This window comes from Anolis carolinensis, chromosome 3 (assembly GCF_035594765.1).
Source record: "Anolis carolinensis isolate JA03-04 chromosome 3, rAnoCar3.1.pri, whole genome shotgun sequence".
Lineage (NCBI taxonomy): Eukaryota > Metazoa > Chordata > Lepidosauria > Squamata > Dactyloidae > Anolis > Anolis carolinensis.
Genome location: NC_085843.1, coordinates 252,766,427 through 252,785,496, shown reverse-complemented (window position 1 = coordinate 252,785,496; position 19,070 = coordinate 252,766,427). Strand labels below are relative to the sequence as shown.

General features: G+C 37.3%; 1 protein-coding gene across 1 annotated transcript in view; it reads left to right on the top strand.

Annotated features, from left to right (window-relative positions):
• The window catches only part of pid1 (phosphotyrosine interaction domain containing 1), a 126,899-nt gene extending 111,085 nt beyond the window's left edge, over positions 1-15,814 (top strand). The window contains exon 3 of the mRNA XM_062976615.1: positions 13,868-15,814. Within this exon, the coding sequence (XP_062832685.1) occupies positions 13,868-14,344 (477 nt within the window). The 3' untranslated portion in view covers positions 14,345-15,814. The remainder of the gene's footprint in view (positions 1-13,867) is intronic.
• The last annotated feature ends 3,256 nt before the right edge of the window (positions 15,815-19,070 follow it).

Here is a 19,070-nt window from a genome sequence, read left to right as displayed (position 1 = left end):
GCATGAGGCAAACACTAAAATATATTTTGCTATTCACAATACTAAAGGCATATTTCTTAGCATGATGGTGCAAAAAGATTGGATTTCCCAGTGTCCAAATCTATGGCATTCAAAAGATGTGGGACTGTGTAAAAGTAGTTTAACTAGGGTATCAAAAACTGCTGATCTTGATATTACTTCTTCAAGGGATTGTATTCTTCACAAATTCTGATCTAAAAGAAAACAATGAGTAATTTTTGAAAATTTCCAGACTTATTCTCTGAAAGATTTGAAAATGGTATTTTTGTATTGTCTACCTGGAAAACAGCAGTTTCTGCGCAGAAAATATTTTTAGCATAGAAAATCCTGTTTCCTATGCAGAAAATAGCATTTTCCTAGAATGAGGGAACCAAATCCACATGCAGATATTGTGCAGAATAAGTCCCAAATGGTGAAGTCAGTGCAGGATTCATCTTGTCAAGCTCTTTTGACACTCAATAATTTTTAAAATATATTTTTGAATATTTTCCTCAACTCAACCACCTAAACTGGGCTCTACAGGCCAATGGATACTCCACCACAGACATCAGAAGAGCTGCAAGGCCAAGAACAAGCCATGAGAGTCAAGACAAAGATCCACCCAGAGGAAAGGTGTTCTTACCATACATCAAGGGAACTACTGACCGCATAGGGAAGCTGATGAAGAAGCACAACCTACAAACTATCTACAGACCCACGAAGAAAATCCAACAAATGCTACGGTCAGCGAAGGACAAGAGGGATCCTCTCTCTTCTGCAGGAGTCTACCGGATACCATGAAGCTGTTGACAAGTCTACATAGGGACCACCAAACGCAGCGCCCAAACAAGAGTCAAAGAACATGAAAGGCACTGCAGACTAATTCAACCAGAGAAATCAGCCATAGCAGAGCATTTGATGAACCAGCCTGGACACAGAATACTATTTGAGAACACAAAAATCAGACTACTGTAGTCTGTGTCAGACTACACAGAGAAGCCATTGAAATCCACAAGCATGTGGACAACTTCAACAGAAAGGAAGAAACCATGAAAATGAACAAAATCTGGCTACCAGTATTAAAAAAACTCAAAAATCAGAACAGTAAATAAAAAGCAATACTCTGAAAGAGGATTTCCAGACATGAATCAACCAAGGGCAGTTAACGACTCTAAACAAAGGATGCCCCAGAGGCAGGAAGAAGACAGCAGATAAGCTTTTCAATGCTAATTAAAGTGATTAACTACACAACATTCACACTGACCTCTCTCACCCTAGACTTTCCACAGATATATATTAACCTCTTTGCTTAGTTTTCTCCATACCTCACAACCTCTGAGGATGCCTGCCATAGATGTGGGTGAAACGTCAGGAGAGAATGCTTCTGGAACATGGCCACACAGCCCGAAAGATATACAACAACCCTGTGATCCCGGCCATGAAAGCCTTCGACAACACAATATTTTCCTTATTCCTACTTTTGTCTTTAAGCTTCCTCACTAGCTTTTTGTGGTTCCAGTCATTTCACTGGGCAGCACCACCACGATTTCAGAAAAAACAAGGGTAATAGAACTTCAGGACTATGGCAGGGTGAGCTGACTGGAGGTACAGTCAAAGAAAATACAAGAAGAAACAGAGGGGAGTCAACTTAAGCCTTTGAACTGATTATGCCTCTACCTTCTAACTATCTTAAAATACAACTTTGAGCAAACATAAACTAGGACATTTTCCCAACTCAATTTGCCTTTCTTTTTATTAGCATTTAAAACTTTAAATGCTGTCTTCCTGTATTGAACCATGAAGGAGAAGTTCTGAACTGCTAGGCTGAACTTTTATCTCTTTGGTAACCCACTTCATATAAATTATTTGAAGGCAAGCCGTTTTGTTTTGCGTTTGCTTTGAACTTGATTTTGTAGAGCAGTTTTTATCTTTGTGAAGGGTCTTAGCATTTCAGCTATTGATAGTGCTTAACCTTTGCTTTAAAAAGTGTCCTTTTTGAAAGGACATCACTGAGAGGTGTATTATAAAATTGATGTGGGGCCCATCCTGCTCCTAGCAGAGTCCTAAATGGTATAAAGATCCACAGTATTTTCCAAGTTTCCATACTTATACTGGAGGGATCAGAGGACTTCATGACACTACCTTTCTATACTGGTGGGATTGTGAAGCGATATCTTATGCTGATGATAGCACTTTCTAGTAGGGCCTCCTGCATTAGATGGGTTTTTGCAAAGGAGCCAGACTAAATGTGCCAAACGGCTAGTATGTAATGGGAATAGTAGGTGCTAGTACTGGTGGAAGATCTCTCGCATCAATAGCAGTGGCATTTTCACAAACTCTTGTTATTACTATGCAGATAGAAGCACTGGTAAGCTACTTCTGAATGTCTACTAACAGGAAATTCCTATCATGAGGCAATAAAATGAAATAAGAGATAATACTGAAAAATGAGACTCTCGGGTCAAAATACACCCAATTAGCTACTGGGGAGAACAGCTGGACATTGTAGAACAGAAGGGCAATCACACATCCAAAGAGGGCATAAATGATTTAAATGCAAAATTAGAACCAAACATTTTAGGAGAAATTGACCTAGGATCAAGAACTAAAGCAAGAGGGAAACTTACTGAATTTTGTGAGTCCAATAGTTTGTTCAAGCAGCCAAAGAGATGAGTCTATACATGGACATTACCTAATGGCCAAGACAGAAATCAATTAGATTATATCACTGGTAGCAGAAGATGGAAAAGCTGCATTCTGTCTGCACAAACAAGACTAGGAGCAGACTGTGGCACAATGAATTGCTAATATCTAAAATTACAATAAAAATAAAATACACTAAATCAATCATTGTATGATATTTATATGGATGTTTTAATTAATTTTAATTATTATTGTTGAATGTAATTGCAATTGTTTTTATACACTTGTTTTATACTTGGTTGTAAGCCGCCCTGAGTCCCCCCAGGGGGTGAGAAGGGAGGGATAGAAATGTTGCAATAAATAAATAATTGTGTTAAAATACAAATCACTGACATCATTTGTTCCTAAATGCAGGAATGAAATAAGTAAAGAAATAATTCCTACTAACATTAAACAAGCTGTTCAGTTAAATGGCTAGGTTCCACAAAAATTACAGCTGTATGACAAGTCATTGATTTCTGTAGGAATCTAAAGGAACTGTATTATTTTCAAAAAGCTAGTATTTCCTAACAAATTGATCTGTTTCCCACTCTTTGCTATATATTTTGCAGTCTTTACCACAACTTCGCAGAGCCAAGCCCGCACATTATTCTTCTGGGTGTCATGTAATATTTCAGAATAATATTCTACAATAATATTTTTAGCAAGAAACGTTGAGTTCCAGTGTACATGTGATTGTGAAGGCTTTTTGTTCCAAACTTAATGGAGCAACTGTTTGTGTGTAATGTAATACTTATAACCTTTGGAAATTGCTGTTTGTGTACCACATCTCGATTTAAGGCGAGGAATGTTTTCCCTAATGATAGATCAGCTAATTAGTCTGCAAAGGCAACTAACATTTAGAGCCGTGGAATGAATAAGAGTTTGTCTAAATAAATTATATCTTTTGTTCCATCCTGCAAAGTTGTTTCCCCCTCTCAGTGTGATTACAAGACAAGATGCATTGAGCTGGGTACCATTAGAAAGCCAACTAGTCATTAATCTTGTAATAGGCTAAGGAATTAACACTTCTGAATTCAGTTAAAAATTCAAAGCTGCAGAAAATAAATCCAAACTACTTTGCCTGAGGAATGTAGATTAACAGAAATCAAAATAAGCTAACAGGAAGAAGTGATAAAAAGAAGCATAGATTATAAAATATTTGATTGAATTAAAGGCAAGTTTGTTGAAATCTAGAGCCCCTTGTGCATTCAGATTAATTAAAGTAAGGGCAACACAACAGCATGTGCAAAAGTAAAGCATGCAGATGAGGCAGCTCTCAAGAATGGAGATCAAAATGTTATTATATGTAATAATGCAAAGGCAACGATCACAAGTAGGGAAGCAGTTTGACTGGATTAGGGCAGTCCTGGGGGATAGTTTACTATTTCCCTGAAAAAAATGTACCCCCAACTCCATGATAAGAAAAAATTCAGGTCCCATATGAGTGCTTGCTTATTCCACTGGCAAATAGGACCAATGGTCAAATACTAGGGATTAATAGAGTAATCATGCTTCTGCCTCCTCAACAGCCCTCTACTTCTGAGTGGATATGTCTTCTCCAATGGCAGTTAACTTGTTTGAAATATTTACATTTTATTTCAATTATTATTATTTAAATAATGGCTCTAAACAATGCATTCTACATGGTTTGCAAAAATAAGGTGCATTTTTTAAGAAAAGGGGTAAGACAACAATGCAGCCTGTTAAAATATCAATAAAAGAATATAAAATAAATGGGTGATTGTATCAGCAAAACTCTTCTGCCATTGCATCAAATTTGTCATGCAGATAGATCTTCTGGATCCACAAAAGACTCGGTCTTCTTCCCAGCTATGTTATTGTACTACTAAGTTTGCCATTGACCTCCCTAAGCCCTTTCCCTCGAGTAATCCCTTAGAAGTATTTTTTGGGCAAAAATACATTGAAAATACAATACACATTTTAAATCAACGGGTCATCCCATATGAATTCAAAAAGAAGCCAGAAGTGATGTCATGTTGCCTCTGATTTTCCAAAATGGCAGCCACAACTGAGCCCAAAATTAGCTAGGGTGGATCTCTGGGCTCCTGTGTTAGAAAAAGAGCAGTATCCAATATAGTTTTTATTGATAAACAGTTGCTCAAAACAGGAGTTTATAAGTTGAGTCTACATTTCTGTATGTTGTAATTATATTCAAGAATTCTTTATTTTTTGCTTTGTCCAACCTCACCTGGAATCCTGTGTCCAGTTCTGGGCGCCACAGTTCAGGAAATATATTGATAGGCTGGAATTCCAACTCTTTGATTTTATGATTGGTAGCTAAATAGTAGCATAAATAGAGATTTATGGTGTTTTTAGGAACAGGTTGACAGTTTTGTTAGCTGCTAAAAATTTTCCCTTCTTTCCTCAGAAGACTTAAAGAGAGCACAGCAACAACTTTAAGTCAAAACCATAATATACAGCTAAAGTTAGGAGCCCCTAGTAAAACACACTAGCGTTCTACAGACGTAACCATTGGAGAGGTAGCAATCTCGTTATCCTTCAAAAGGTATTCCAAAGGAGGCAATTTCTCTAGTCCCAACTGGATTTATTTCAGCCAGTGTGGGGTACAGGTAACAAATACCTTTGCTGAAAAGATTTGTGAAGACATTTATACCAGCACAGTGAGGCCCTACATATATTCTGCCCATTCCAAATGCTTTATACTAGAACTATTGGACATCAATGTTTTGTAACTCATAGGATCATAGAGTTGGAAGAGACAACAAGGACCATTCAGTCCAACCCCCCGCCATGTAGCAACACACAATCAAAGCACCCCCAGCAGGTGAACATCCAGCCTCCACCACACTCTGAAGCAGCATATTCCACTACCGAACAGCTCTTACCATCAGGAAGTGCTTCCTAGTGTTTAGGTTGATTTTTTTTTCTTGCAATTCAAATCCATTGCTCCATGTCTTAGTCTCTGGAGCAGCAGAATCCAAGCCTGTCCCCTCCTCAATGTGATATCTTATAAAATATTTAAACATGTCTATCATGTCCCCTCTCAGCCTTCTTTTCTCCAAGCTAAACATACACAGCTCCCTCAGCCTCTCCTCAGAAGGCATAGTTTCCAGATCTTTGATCATTTTGGTTGCCCTTCACTGGACACATCCCAGTTTGTCAATATCCATCTTGAATTATGGTGGCCAGAATTGTACACTAGCCCTATTCTAATGAGTGAACAGCTTCCTCGGCCCTTAGCTCAGCAGGTCCATGCCAAACCAGTGATACACGGGGTATATATGTTATTCTTTCATTCTCTTGTGGTACATTTATGAAGAAGATTTCTTGTCTCTGTTGGAAAGTAACCTTTTATGAACTCAGCATGCAAGTAAAAAGTAAACTTTGAACTAAATTAGAAACAAATTCCCATTGATTTCATTAACTTTAGACTTTTTATCCTGATTATCTTGGCTTTTTCATCTCTTCTGATGGAAAAACTTTAGATACTGCTGTTTAATGTAGATTATACCTTGAGTCAAATATTGATATTCAGTTACAATCCTCACAGTGGGAGTTGCATTCTTCTTTGAAATAGATTGTGTTTCCCCCCCAAAGGTTAGCATGTTCACATACACCTAATAACTATTAATAGCTGCAACTGCAGCTGTGCTTGAGATCATTGCAAAAGCTTGGCAGTAGAGAAAAGCCTTGGATAGAAATCCCCATTTGACAGGAAAAAGGGTAAGAAGAATATAGGCCATTTTAGCATGCCAAGAAAGTTGCGTGGGATGCTTTCATTTTACAAACACTTTTTTAAATGATATGGCAATCTCCAGCTACTACAAGATGTAATAAAACTATATACTGCTGTACCTGGAAAACAGTGTGATAATAAAAGGGCATTTATTGTTTACATTTTAATAAAATGGTTTGAAGCCCCTGCCCCACATTTCCTATGAAAGATGTCAACTGACCTTATTAAGAACTACTATAATAATCGGAGCATATTGAATACAGTTCACTTGCATGAAATTCAACTTGAGATTGGCAGGTTCCCAGAAGAGAATTCCTGGATTACAGGCAGTTCGCAAGTTACAAGTGTCCAACTTACAAACGACTCATGGTTAAGAACAGGGGTGAGATAACAAGTAGTGAGAGAAAGCTACCCCCTGGAAGCGAAATTCACTCCTGAAAGAGTTGTCATGGGGAAAAGGTGTCTCCACTGAAGCTTTATTGCCAATTCTTGTTTCCACAACAAGCCAAATTTTTCACAATCCAATTATCACAGGGATAGGAAGTGATGTAGAATCTTCTGAACAGTGTCACAGACAGCAAAGCAAACACCTTGGGTGTGTTAACCATTCCCTATGCTATCCAAAGCTAATCTGTCTATCTATCTATCTATCTATCTATCTATCTATCTATCTATCTATCTATCTCTCTGTCTAATTTGGCTGGAGTTGCACTCACAAAATGTACTTGTTCTGACTTACAAATAAATTCAACTTACGAACAGAACTTATCTACAGAACCTATCTTGTTCATAACTTGGGGACTGTCTGTATATCCAAAAGAAAAATATATAGATCTAGGGAATTTAACCGCTGTTGTCAGAGTTCATGTTAATGAGACAGACATTTGAGTCGTAATGTCTAGAATTATTTACATTTGTTTTACACCAAGTCTCCTGCAAAAATTGACTTCCAACAGCAATATTTTTATAATAGAGGAAGTTGACTACAGTATTTGGTCCTGAATATACCTGAATATGTTAAATTTGCCTGTGGGTGGAGCTACACTGACTCATTACCCTGGGGCCGATCTGGCATTATGTATACTGGATTAGTCCTGGGATGGTTTACACAGCCCTCACCCCCCGCTGGCCACTGCAGAGGTAGATGAAAGCATGACTGCCCAGTAGTGTTGGACTTGGTTCAGCACCACCACATGGCCATCCTTACCATCCCCTACTGTCCTCTGTGTCACAGTGGTCTCTGGGTGTGACCTGGGTCCTGCCAGTAGGCCATTGCCTGCAGTGATGCCAGACAGGGTTGCAGTGCGATTGGGGAAGAGAGGTGCCCAGCAAACACTCATCTACCCTGACGAGTGAGCAACATCAATAAGATGTTTGAGGGCCAAGCCATACATGCTCAACTAAAGTGAAGGTTGCTTTCCTACCACTAGTTTCAGTTTCTGTATGTGGAAATGAGAAGGGGGCTCACTTTGTCTTTTCCCTGTAAAAGAAAAATACCTTGGTTGTCCTTACAAGTATCTTGCTTTATAGTCTTTGCCTTCTGTGGGCATGATGGGTTCCGCAATCCACCAATGGCTCCACAGAAGTGGAAAGATTCTGCTGGTAGAATGTAGATAAACCAACTTCTGCCATTTTCCCATTTTATCTTACTGGTTTTAAAACAAACTTCACATTATTCTTGAGTGGGAACAGAGCAATTCTCTAGAGCAAATTACACAGGCCTGTTTTTCAATATTGTAGCTGTTTCATGTATTTTTGGTGCAGAATTTGGATAAACACTATAAAAATGTCATACCACATGCAGTTCTTTCACAAAAGTTATTTCACAAAATTGATATTTTTTATCAATTCAGTTGTTACTCAGCTTTGATTAAGTGCAGATGCTGATATTCCCGTACAATTTCCTTTAGTGCTCTTGAACAGATTTTTGTGTTTTGAAAGTCTGTTTGAAGACTGTAATCCCTTTCTTACTGCTTAGTCTTTACTCCCCTAAGATTTCTTACTCAATCACGTATTACAAAATAAAAACATCAAAGTAAATTATGAATAAACTGTACGTGCTAGAGCAAACCTGAGGTCATGTTTGGATTCAGAGTGCCAAATGCGTATAAAACCAACATACATTTAAAAATGTTTTTATGACTCAATTTTGCAAGCTAGTGTTATGTGAGAGGACAAGGAACTATAATGGAGGCAGGGAGGAAACTGGAGAGAAGAAATCAGCCCTTCCATTGGAAGGCACAAATACAAGTCCTGCTCCTGCTGAATAACTGTGTGCCAATTCAAGTAACAAATAACATATGTTTTGGGTGATTCTTCTAACTAGTGCCCATTATATTCAATAGTACTCACTGGGCTTACAGTATTTATCTTATTAAACTGAAACCCGCTGAATTGTTCAACTTTATAATGAGAGAATATGTGTTATAACACAGGGACGGTTTATATATTTCATACTTTTTCAAAAAACACATATCACTGGTTATATGAAATCCATAAGATTTATAAAAGCAAAGTATTTTTTTTACAGAAATGAGCAATGAAAGAGTATTCAAGCTGCAAATAGTTCATCATGAAAAGCAGGATTGATTTTATTGGAATTATTCATGAGTAGTGATTTTTCAGGCCTGTGGCTTAAATAATTGTACTTTAATATTCTAATCACTATGCTAGTGTAGAGGCATTTTTTTTAAAAGTATTTTGACATTTGTTTTACATTACTTTTTCTATTATTGTAGCTTTGTGGCTTTTCTGTGAATGTTTCTTAGTTATTAATGATGACGAAATGTGTACTGCCTATTATAAAATTATATCATCATCAGTAGTAGTAGTAGTAGTAGTAGTAGTGTTTGGTATATGTGTAAGATAACCTGCCTTATTTCGAAAAGCAACTGAAGCTAATACTTGTTTTTCTGTAAAATATAGTAATTTGATTATGGTTTTGACCTGAGTGTCTCTGAGGCAACTTGATACACCGAGGAACTAAAGGAGAGAAAATAATTTCATCTTCTTTGTGAATTTTTTGTGTGTGCGTTCACATTTGTGTGCGTTCATGGCATGACTGCTTCATGCAGTCATGCCGGCCACATGACATTGGAGGTGTCTATGGACAACGCCGGCTCTTCAGCTTAGAAATGTAGATGAGCACCAACCCCCCAAGTCAGACATGACTGGACTTAACGTCAGGGGAACCCTTTACCTACCTTTACCTTTTTCACATTTTTTATTTTATTATATGCAAGTGACAGGCAAAATCAAAAATTACATTAACTAGGAAAATAGATACATTGCAGCATTCTAACAAATCCTTTCCTTCCTTCTTTTCACCCGTGAACCCACCACCTATGACCTCCGTCACAATTCACTGTTAATCTTACATCTAATAAAACCTACCCTTATAATTACTTTAGTAAATTCCCCTTGCGTCTACTTTAAAGTCAACATTTGTCTTCCTTTCCAAATATTCAAATGCCAACCTCCATTTTTTGGTGAACTCTTCATTATTTCCTCCCCAGATACTATTAGATAGCTTGGCTATTTGAATATAGTCTAATCACTTTTTTCCCCAATCTTTTTTAGATAGTTATTTTTCACCTTCCCAAGATTTTGCGAATGTTGTTGGCCTCTTCTGCCTTTATTGCTTTTTGTTCTTATAAGCTTCCAAACCAAAGTAATCACTTACAGTTCAGGACCATGGAGCTCCATTTATAACCAAAACAATAAAACATCCATGTATTATTGTGTCTTAACTATTTTTTAAATACGCAAAATATTATAGTTTTAGACCAAACAAAAGTTTACATGATTTGCTATTCCTAAAATTGCAAAATGACTTTCAATATGTAATGGGTGTTGATATTATATTTTATTTAAATTATTATGGCATTTTTTTCTGAAATATAAAAAATTGGTGTGCCCCCCTCCATGTCCAAATTTCTGGACATCTCTGTCCCTGCACATGGCCTTGCATTCATCTTTCCGCTGTGTTTGTTTAACATTGTTCTCTGCTCTTTTACTCCATCCAACCACTTGCCAAGAATCTTTTCTCTTTCTGAATGGTTCAAAGAGTTCAGAGACCATGCTGTATATAGAACAAACACCAGCAAAGAGATGGAGAGGCCCTGTAGAGAAATGAATCCATGAGGACTGACTGTAGTTGTGTCTCTAAAAAAACTCAATTAACATGAAGATGCACTGCCTCGGAGTCTCCTTAGTATCAAATTCTAGGTTTTAACTGGGAGAAACACATACACAGATCTTCTTTCATTATTATAGAACATATATTTTACTATGTTGCACTTGAAGGACTGCTGTCATCATGTAAGTGAAGTGTTTAGCTTGAGATGTGCTACAATGCAGTAGCTATATAAATGCTGCTATCAGTAATAATAATAGGAGCCCCCAGTGGCGCAGCAGATTAAACCACTGAGCTGCTGAACTTGCTGATCGAAAGGTTGGCGGTTTGAATCCAGGGAGCAGAGTGAGTGCCCATTATTAGCCCCAGCTTCTGCCAACCTAGCTGTTCGAAAACATGCAAATGTGAGTAGATCAATAGGTATCACTTCTGCGAGAAGGTAATGGCGCTCCATGCAGTCATGCCACCCACATGACCTTGGAGGTGTCTATGGACAATGCCAGCTCTTCGGCTTAGAAATGGAGATGAGCACCAACCCCCAGAGTTGGACATGACTGGACTTAATGTCAGGGGAAACCTTTACCTTTACCATTACTTATCAGTAATAATAAGGATAAATTGCTCTGTCTTCCATAACACTCATCTTATTATTCTCCTCTGTGTATTAGAATGAATAGTGTAATCTCAGAGGTAAATGTGGGTGTCAAGGGAATATTGTTTCTTCCATTAAAACTTTTCATTTTGTTCTGAGAGCATTTAAGCAATTTTTTTGCATATAGAGCCTTATAGCTGATGAGGACCAAAAGGCCATGGATTTTGCTTTGTATTTGTTTAATCTTCTGAGTTCTGTTCCAGTCGATAGCCCCATTTTGGGCAGGTGTCTTCCACAAGAATTACTAATGTGTTGATCACCATCAAAGCATTTTTCTCCCAGCAGGGTTTCTGACAATGTCAAATGTCTTTATGCTCAGTTTGAGTCTACTTTTTCAAAAACAAGTCAGTATTTTAAGCTTTACCTGTTTCCAGATTTGCATGTAGAGAAAGCCCCTGAAAGCAAAATCTTGCATTCACTTGGTCAGGGGAGTAATTGTTATGACTTTAGAGAAGTGTTTAGTAATGTGCATTTGTAATAATAGGCATGGATATGTGAAGTGTATTATAACTTCTATATAAAAATACTCTAGTTTGTGGACTTTTAAAATTATTAACTTACATTTTACTTTCTAATTCCTTCTGATCCTGGGACTTTTAGGAGACTGTCTTTATTGACAGTGAGGGAAATGAGCCCAGTTTGCTTAAAGAGCAGAAGGACCCTTTAAGTAATATAATGCTAGAAGGAGGTTAATGTCCTTGGCTGAGAAATATGACATAAACCGATCCTTGTTAACAGCTTTAATTAACACAATTATATTATTCCACATGCAAATGAACGAATATAGGTTATAGTATGCTCCATTAATTTTTGGAAGACAACTTGGGGCATCCCAAATGTGAATTTCATTGGGGAGGGGGTGATGTGTCAGTTAAAGAGTGTACCATGGTGAATTTCCAATAAAGTGCTCCAAAATTATTCCTAATAATAACCACGTTGAATCTCTGTTGTGGCACCAACAAAAGTTATAACTTCTGCAGAAACAGAGGGTTGTTTTCATGCTGAGTGCTTGTTCATTACACGGTAGTTACAGTTTAGCTGGATGTAAACAGATGGCTCTTAGAAAGTATTTTGGTACTATTTTTAAAGAAATTGATAATGCTTGAGTGTAGGCAGAGTAGATCTCAGAACAGAGCATTATAGCCATGCCTAAGGAGAGGACATATGGATGAAACTGCACCTGACTGCTCATACAAATGCAACTGACATTTATTTTTTCTCCCATTGATAATTGCCTTTTGCTTTTCCTGCTGTGATCCAATACAAACTACCTCTACAAAGCTGCTATTTGCATTTCCAGGGAGTGGAAACCTTTCTCAAAATGCAAGTGACTTTCATTAGACTGTGGCAAGCACAAAAAGAGTTACTTTCCCCTATCCCTGTAATGTTAAGGCTGCTCAAGCTTCTCCAAAGCACTGTTTTTATAACGTAATGATTGTAAGCATCATATTTGGTTCAGTCCATGCAATCTGCTAAATAATATCCAGGGGCTGCAACAGCCCTGGGCTTGTGCGGTTTAGGATTGGCAAAAGATGTTTGGCTACATAAAGTGATATTATTTTTTGTTACCACAACTCTTCATTAAACCAGAGACATGTGGCTCTTCAGATGTGCTTGTGCTTCAGCTCTCATAACCCATCACTAGAAAAACACTCAACACATTAAATCAAATTGGCCAACCATCTATAAAATTGGTGTAGTTCATATGCTACAGAAATAACTAGTTTGATTTGATGTACCAATAGATATCATTGCGGTAATTTATATCAGTAAAGTCATAGGAGGAAAGATGTGAGGCAGTCATCTAAGTAAGAACAGTTTGCATCCTTTGTTGATGTACTCCTACCACCTTATCATACCATCTTCTGGCGAGGAAAGAGAGAGCAGTGGGGCAAATCTATCACCCCGCACACAGCTCCCTTTTGCAACGCTTTCCCCATCACATGGGGAAGATTTTGCCCTCATGGGAAGCCTCTTGTGTTGCAAGGAAAGCATCTGGCAACACTTTTACCCTGTTGGGGGTGGAGCCACAGGCAACATCATCTGATGGCTGCTTATGGATTCCCCGAAGCTGGCTTTAAGCATCCTAGGATGTTTATTTTGAGTCATGTGATGAAGTCACTAGATAAAGAAGCAATCAATGGAAGGTAGCAGAAATAGTTTCAAACAGGAAAGTGCATTATCTCTTGAAGTAATGACATTTCTGATATTTTGTTTATTATTTGTTGTATTTTTATTTTGTTCTCTTAAATAAATATAGCTACACCATTTCATCACTGTAAGGGTGGTTCACACCTGTTCATTGCCTGAGTCTTCATGTTTGTAGTATTGTTAAAGGATAGAAAGATTAGCCTCTATATCAGTGGTTCCCAACCTGGGGTCCCCAGATGTTTTTGGCCTTCAAATCCCAGAAATCCTAATGGCTGGTAAACTGGCTGGGATTTCTGGGAGTTGTAGGCCAAAAATATCTGGGGACCCCAGGTTGAGAACCACTGCTCTAGATGTACTGGAGAGTTATACAATGTAACATGATCTTTGAAGATCCTTTGCTGAATATAACCAGATTTGACTGAACAGTCTATATGAGATTACAAGTGAGTAATCAACTCAAGATATTAAAATAAAAATACCAAAAAGTGTAGCTGACAAACTTTGTTTCTCTTTCTTTCTCTCTTCTTAGGTTACATATTTGGGTAAAATTTCAACAACGGGAATGCAGTTTTTGTCAGGTTGTACAGAGAAACCAGTCATTGAATTGTGGAAGAAGCACACCCTTGCAAGAGAGGACATCTTCCCAGCAAATGCCCTCCTGGAAATCCGCCCCTTCCAAGTTTGGCTTCATCATCTGGACCTCAAAGGAGAGGCCACTGTCCACATGGATACCTTTCAGGTTGCACGTATTGCTTACTGCACTGCCGATCATAATGTCAGCCCAAACATTTTTGCTTGGGTTTATCGGGAGATCAACGATGATTTGTCCTATCAAATGGACTGCCATGCTGTAGAGTGTGAGAGCAAGCTAGAAGCCAAGAAGTTGGCTCATGCCATGATGGAGGCCTTTAAGAAGACTTTCCATAGCATGAAGAGTGATGGTCGGATCCACAGAAATAGCTCATCTGAAGAAATGTCTCAAGAAATGGAATCTGACGATGGCTGACTTGACCCTGTTGACGGTTAAGCGAAAGCAGAAATGGCCCTGGGAATAGAAGCATATGGATGAATAAGCAACAGTTTGGTTTGGGAGTAATGAAACTCCCAACACCTGATTGATCAGCTTTTCTGAATAAAATAAAAGAAGCAATTCAGTAAATTCCTTAAATATATTCATCTTTATCATAACTGCATCACAATGAAATTTGCTGCTGTTGTTTTTAAATGTGACTAAGCTTGTTTTCTTTTTTGTTCATTTTTATCTTCCAATCCCATTTTATCCCTTGCTGTTCAGGTTCACTTCATAAGGATGATAAATTATTTCTATTTGCTTATTGAAATCCGCTGAGCAGTTAACAATAGGAACATGTTGGATGTTGCTAGTATTTAATGCACTAGCAAGTGTGTGCTGTTTCTACAGAAAAAATGCTGAGTACAGAGAATATGGTTTGGTGGCCAGCAGCTAATCCTGTTGATCACCTCCAAGCTGAAATAGGTACCTGCAACTTTTCAGGGAAGCAGGCTGACAGTCTACAGTTTATTAACATTTTACAGATTGAATATTCAAAGATGTTTATATGTTCACCTTATAATCATATGATATATTTTATTTTAGTCATTTTACCATTTTTAACATACCTGCATCCACTCATCTTTCAATTAGCACCAATATTCTTTTAATATTGTAGGGATACCAAAAGGTGGAGTGAGGTATGGGAAATTTGTGAATTCATCCACTTTGAATCCCTGATTCAGTAGACATGGTTGCTGCTGAAGGTTGAGAGAAACAGATTTGAGACCTTGGGCTGTGTCATATGTTCTCTTTCAGTCGTGGCATGGAATGAGAACTTCAGTTCTACTACAATCCTACTGTTATTCAATTCCATATTTTTATGTGATGCTCCTTACACTCAAGGGTCAGGGTTGAGCTACTGCAATGATCTCAGCCGTCTTGTTGTGGGAATTCAAGAATCCCCTGGAATCAAATTTGAATGCAGATGGTTTGTTCTGATTCGAATCTCAAACTAGCATTCCGAAATCCTTTTCTGATCATGAATGAAAGGGTTCCTAATTTAACTTGGTTTAAAAAACACATTTAAAGGCCAAGTGCTGATTAATAGTTTGCAGGTAATGCTGCTCCTTTATACCGTCTTCTTCATAAACCGTGGTAATGTTAGGAGCACTAGGGCACCTTACAGAAGCCTTAAAGAAAGCTAATCAAAGCAGATAGCTATAGAAGTATGTTCCATTGTGTGTGAATATGTACACTTTGTATGTTTGTGTATGTGTGTGTGTGTATGTATGTGAGCGATCTGTGTTACAGCATGTAGATTGATCATGGGATACTGAAGATGACTTGGGTCTCTTGAAAATATGCTTATTGCTTTCAAATGTATGTAAACTATTCTGCAACATAAAGGCATTCATACTTTAATAAAAAAAAGTTTGAATTAAAAATAAATAATTTTTGACTTGACTATTTTATATGATTATTCTTGTTTTGTTTTAGCAACCATCTTCAATATTCTGTTTTACAACTTCTAATTAAATAAATTCAAATATTGGTATCTAGTAGAAGATAGGGGGCCCTGGTGGCACAGTGTGTTAAAGTGCTGAGCTGCTGAACTTGCGGACCAAAAGGTCCTAGGTTCAAATCCCAGGAGCGGAATGAGCGCCCACTGTTAGCCCCAGCTCCTGCCAAACTAGTTCGAAAACATGCAAATGTGAGTAGATCAATAGGTACTGCTCCGGCAGGAAGGTAACGCCGCTCCATGCAGTCATGCTGGTCACATGGCCTTGGAGGTGTCTATGGACAACGCCAGCTCTTTTGCTTAGAAATGGAGATGAGCACCAACCCCAGAGTCGGTCACGACTGGACTTAACGTCAGGGGAAAACCTTTACTTTTACCTTTAGTAGAAGCTAGTAAAACCTAAAAGGGCTTTGCCATTGTATAATTTAGGGCAATTACTTCAATCAGAAGAATGAAATGTTCTTAAATGGAACCTCATTTTTGTTACTGCTTTAGAAAATTAGATTATGTTTTTTGCTGCCTGTGAATACTCATTTTTGATTTTGACTTTTCTAAAGGAATCATCTCTACTTCCCATCATTTTCAGTCTGGTTTTTCTCTCTCTCTGATTAACAAACCAAGAGAATTATGAATTCATTCAGGTTTCTATGAATCTGAAGTAACATCTCATTACCACTTCTTACAAACTTAATATTGAGATGCACAAATAAAGCATAGTAAATGTTGTTATAATATCTTAGTTTATCATTTGGAGTCTGTTCGGGGTAAATGTGAAAAGTTTCATGTTTTTAAGGCATTGAATTATTGCCTCCATGTAAGCTGGCTTGCTCCCTCCTTCATGCATTTACCTTACATGGATTTGGAACATCTGTATTGGGGCCAGTGCTTTTTAACTTCATAAATGATCCATTTAGCAGTGAGTTAGCCAGAGTTAGTGATAAGGCTATATTATTTTGGGCCATTAAAGTATCTTAGATGTCTACAAAATGTTGGAAAGGTAAAATGGCAAATGTGGTTCAATGTAAACAAGTGTAATATGATTCACACTGAGGCAAAAAAACCAAAACAAAACAACAACAACAACTTTGTACATATACCAAGGTGGTGATGACTGGCCAAACAGTACCTTTAAGTTTGCGGTACTAAATGAAAATGTTGTTCCAGTGTGCTGTGAAAATTTCAAGTGTCATATTGGATATACTTAGAAATGAAATTGTCACTATAACAGAGCCCAAACAGATCAACGATATTGACAGAACTCAAACTCAACATAATGCAGACCAAACAAATACTGTCCAAACATATCCAAAATGCAACTATATCAAATGCTGTGTACAGTTCTGTTCCATTAGAAGTGTGAAAAGTGCAGAAAGGGACAGCCAAAAGTATCAAGAGGATGGAGTAACTCCTGAAAAAACAAATGGGAGTGTTTGAATCTGTTTGGCTTAGAAAAATAGGCAAATAAGGGAAGACATGTAAGAAGTGTATACGACTATAATTGTGCATAGAGAAAAAAATGTTTGGTTGTGAGTACACTGCTTGAGAGCCTTCTGAAAGAAGGAACAGACTTTTTGAAATTATCCATGTTTCAGTACTTATGTGCATCTCTATAAAGATAAGCATGGAGTTTACTTCCAAGCATTCCTGGTTAACAATGAAAGATGCAGCTTTTGAAAAACTTGGACATAACAACTTGCAGATTTATCTAGCTGCCAATGAACATCCTACTTTGTGTGTGGTGATGACACAGTGAAGTTACTTTTCAAAAGCAATTTAATAATTGGGAAGTGGGTTACTTTCTTACTTTTTGTAGTTACATTTTCAGAGGTGTTTTTGCAAAAGTTCTTCAGTTTCTGTGCTATTTTCTTGTCAGTTGTATAATCTGCCCCCAGCCATTAACTAGTAAAAAAAATGTCTCTCATCGTTGAGCACTGCTGAATTTGCTCCATCAGTCACCAGGTAGTGCAGGCAGGAATATTATGATATTTTTTAAAGTGCCTTGATTGATACAGAACCTTACTCAAGCTAGTTAAATCCTTTTCACTGCAGTAATGGTCACCCCAAACCCTATGGGAATAGTATAATGAAAATAATTGCTATCATCCAAAGCTGTATACATTAGATCACCAGACAACAAATGAGCTTTGGGTGATTAAATTTAATATCTGTTATTGTAATATAAAAATATCAAAGACCATTCAGCTATTTCTAACATTGTCATGCTTAGCCTGACTGGTAAGGTTTTTCCAAGTACCAAGTAATGATTTTTCTAAACCCCATTACTCAGAGTTTAGCAACTTTGAAACTGACACCTTTTATATATTGAAAGCCAATGCACAAAAGTAGCAGTTTCATTAAAATGAAAAACACTGGTAAAGAAGTTCAGCAACTAAATGTGGTTGATATTTTCTATAAAAGAAACCATCATTATTTTTGTTCATTAAGTGGAGATATATAAACTGAAACATGAAAATGACTAATATTTCAAGACCCCTGTTGCAAAAACAGCACACTAGTAAAAACTGCATTTGGCAAGGCTTGTTGGGCCTATTTCCAATTTGATTGTTTTTCATTGTCCAGCTCTGGAAAAAGTTAAAATCATCACCATCACATTCTTTACTTGGGGAAATTGTTTCCTTGTCCACAAATCTTTCTTTTTTAATGTCAAGAATAAAACCAAGGCTATTTGAGATATAAGTCAATATATATTTGAGATATATGTCCATAAACTATACAGTTCCTTGCTATGAATGTGGATCTCATTAAAAGTAATTTTAATTACCCTCTTTGAAATATTTTGTAGTTACTTCTTGAATCAAAGAAGCCTCATCATGGTTGACATCTTTGGATTCATATTAAAATTGAACAAGATTGAATCAAGAAACATACCTGTTTGGTTCATCATAACCAAAATAAAATGTGGATATAATTTCACTTCATTAAAAATATGTTTTAATTTTTTTAGTGAATTGGATCCATATTCAGATGTGTACAAATGAGGTTGGAGATAAAATGCCAAACTTCCCCTTCTTCATAGTGTGGTGAATTCAGCTAGGACCGCAGATAAGGAGGTCCATGCCTGGTGAGCCTTCTTTTCCAAGAGGATTGTTAGTAATTTTGTAAAAATGATAACTTCTAAAAACAGCCATTGCAAGTGGCGTAAAAGAGCTGTTAAGAAAATTTCAAACACCTAGGGTAATA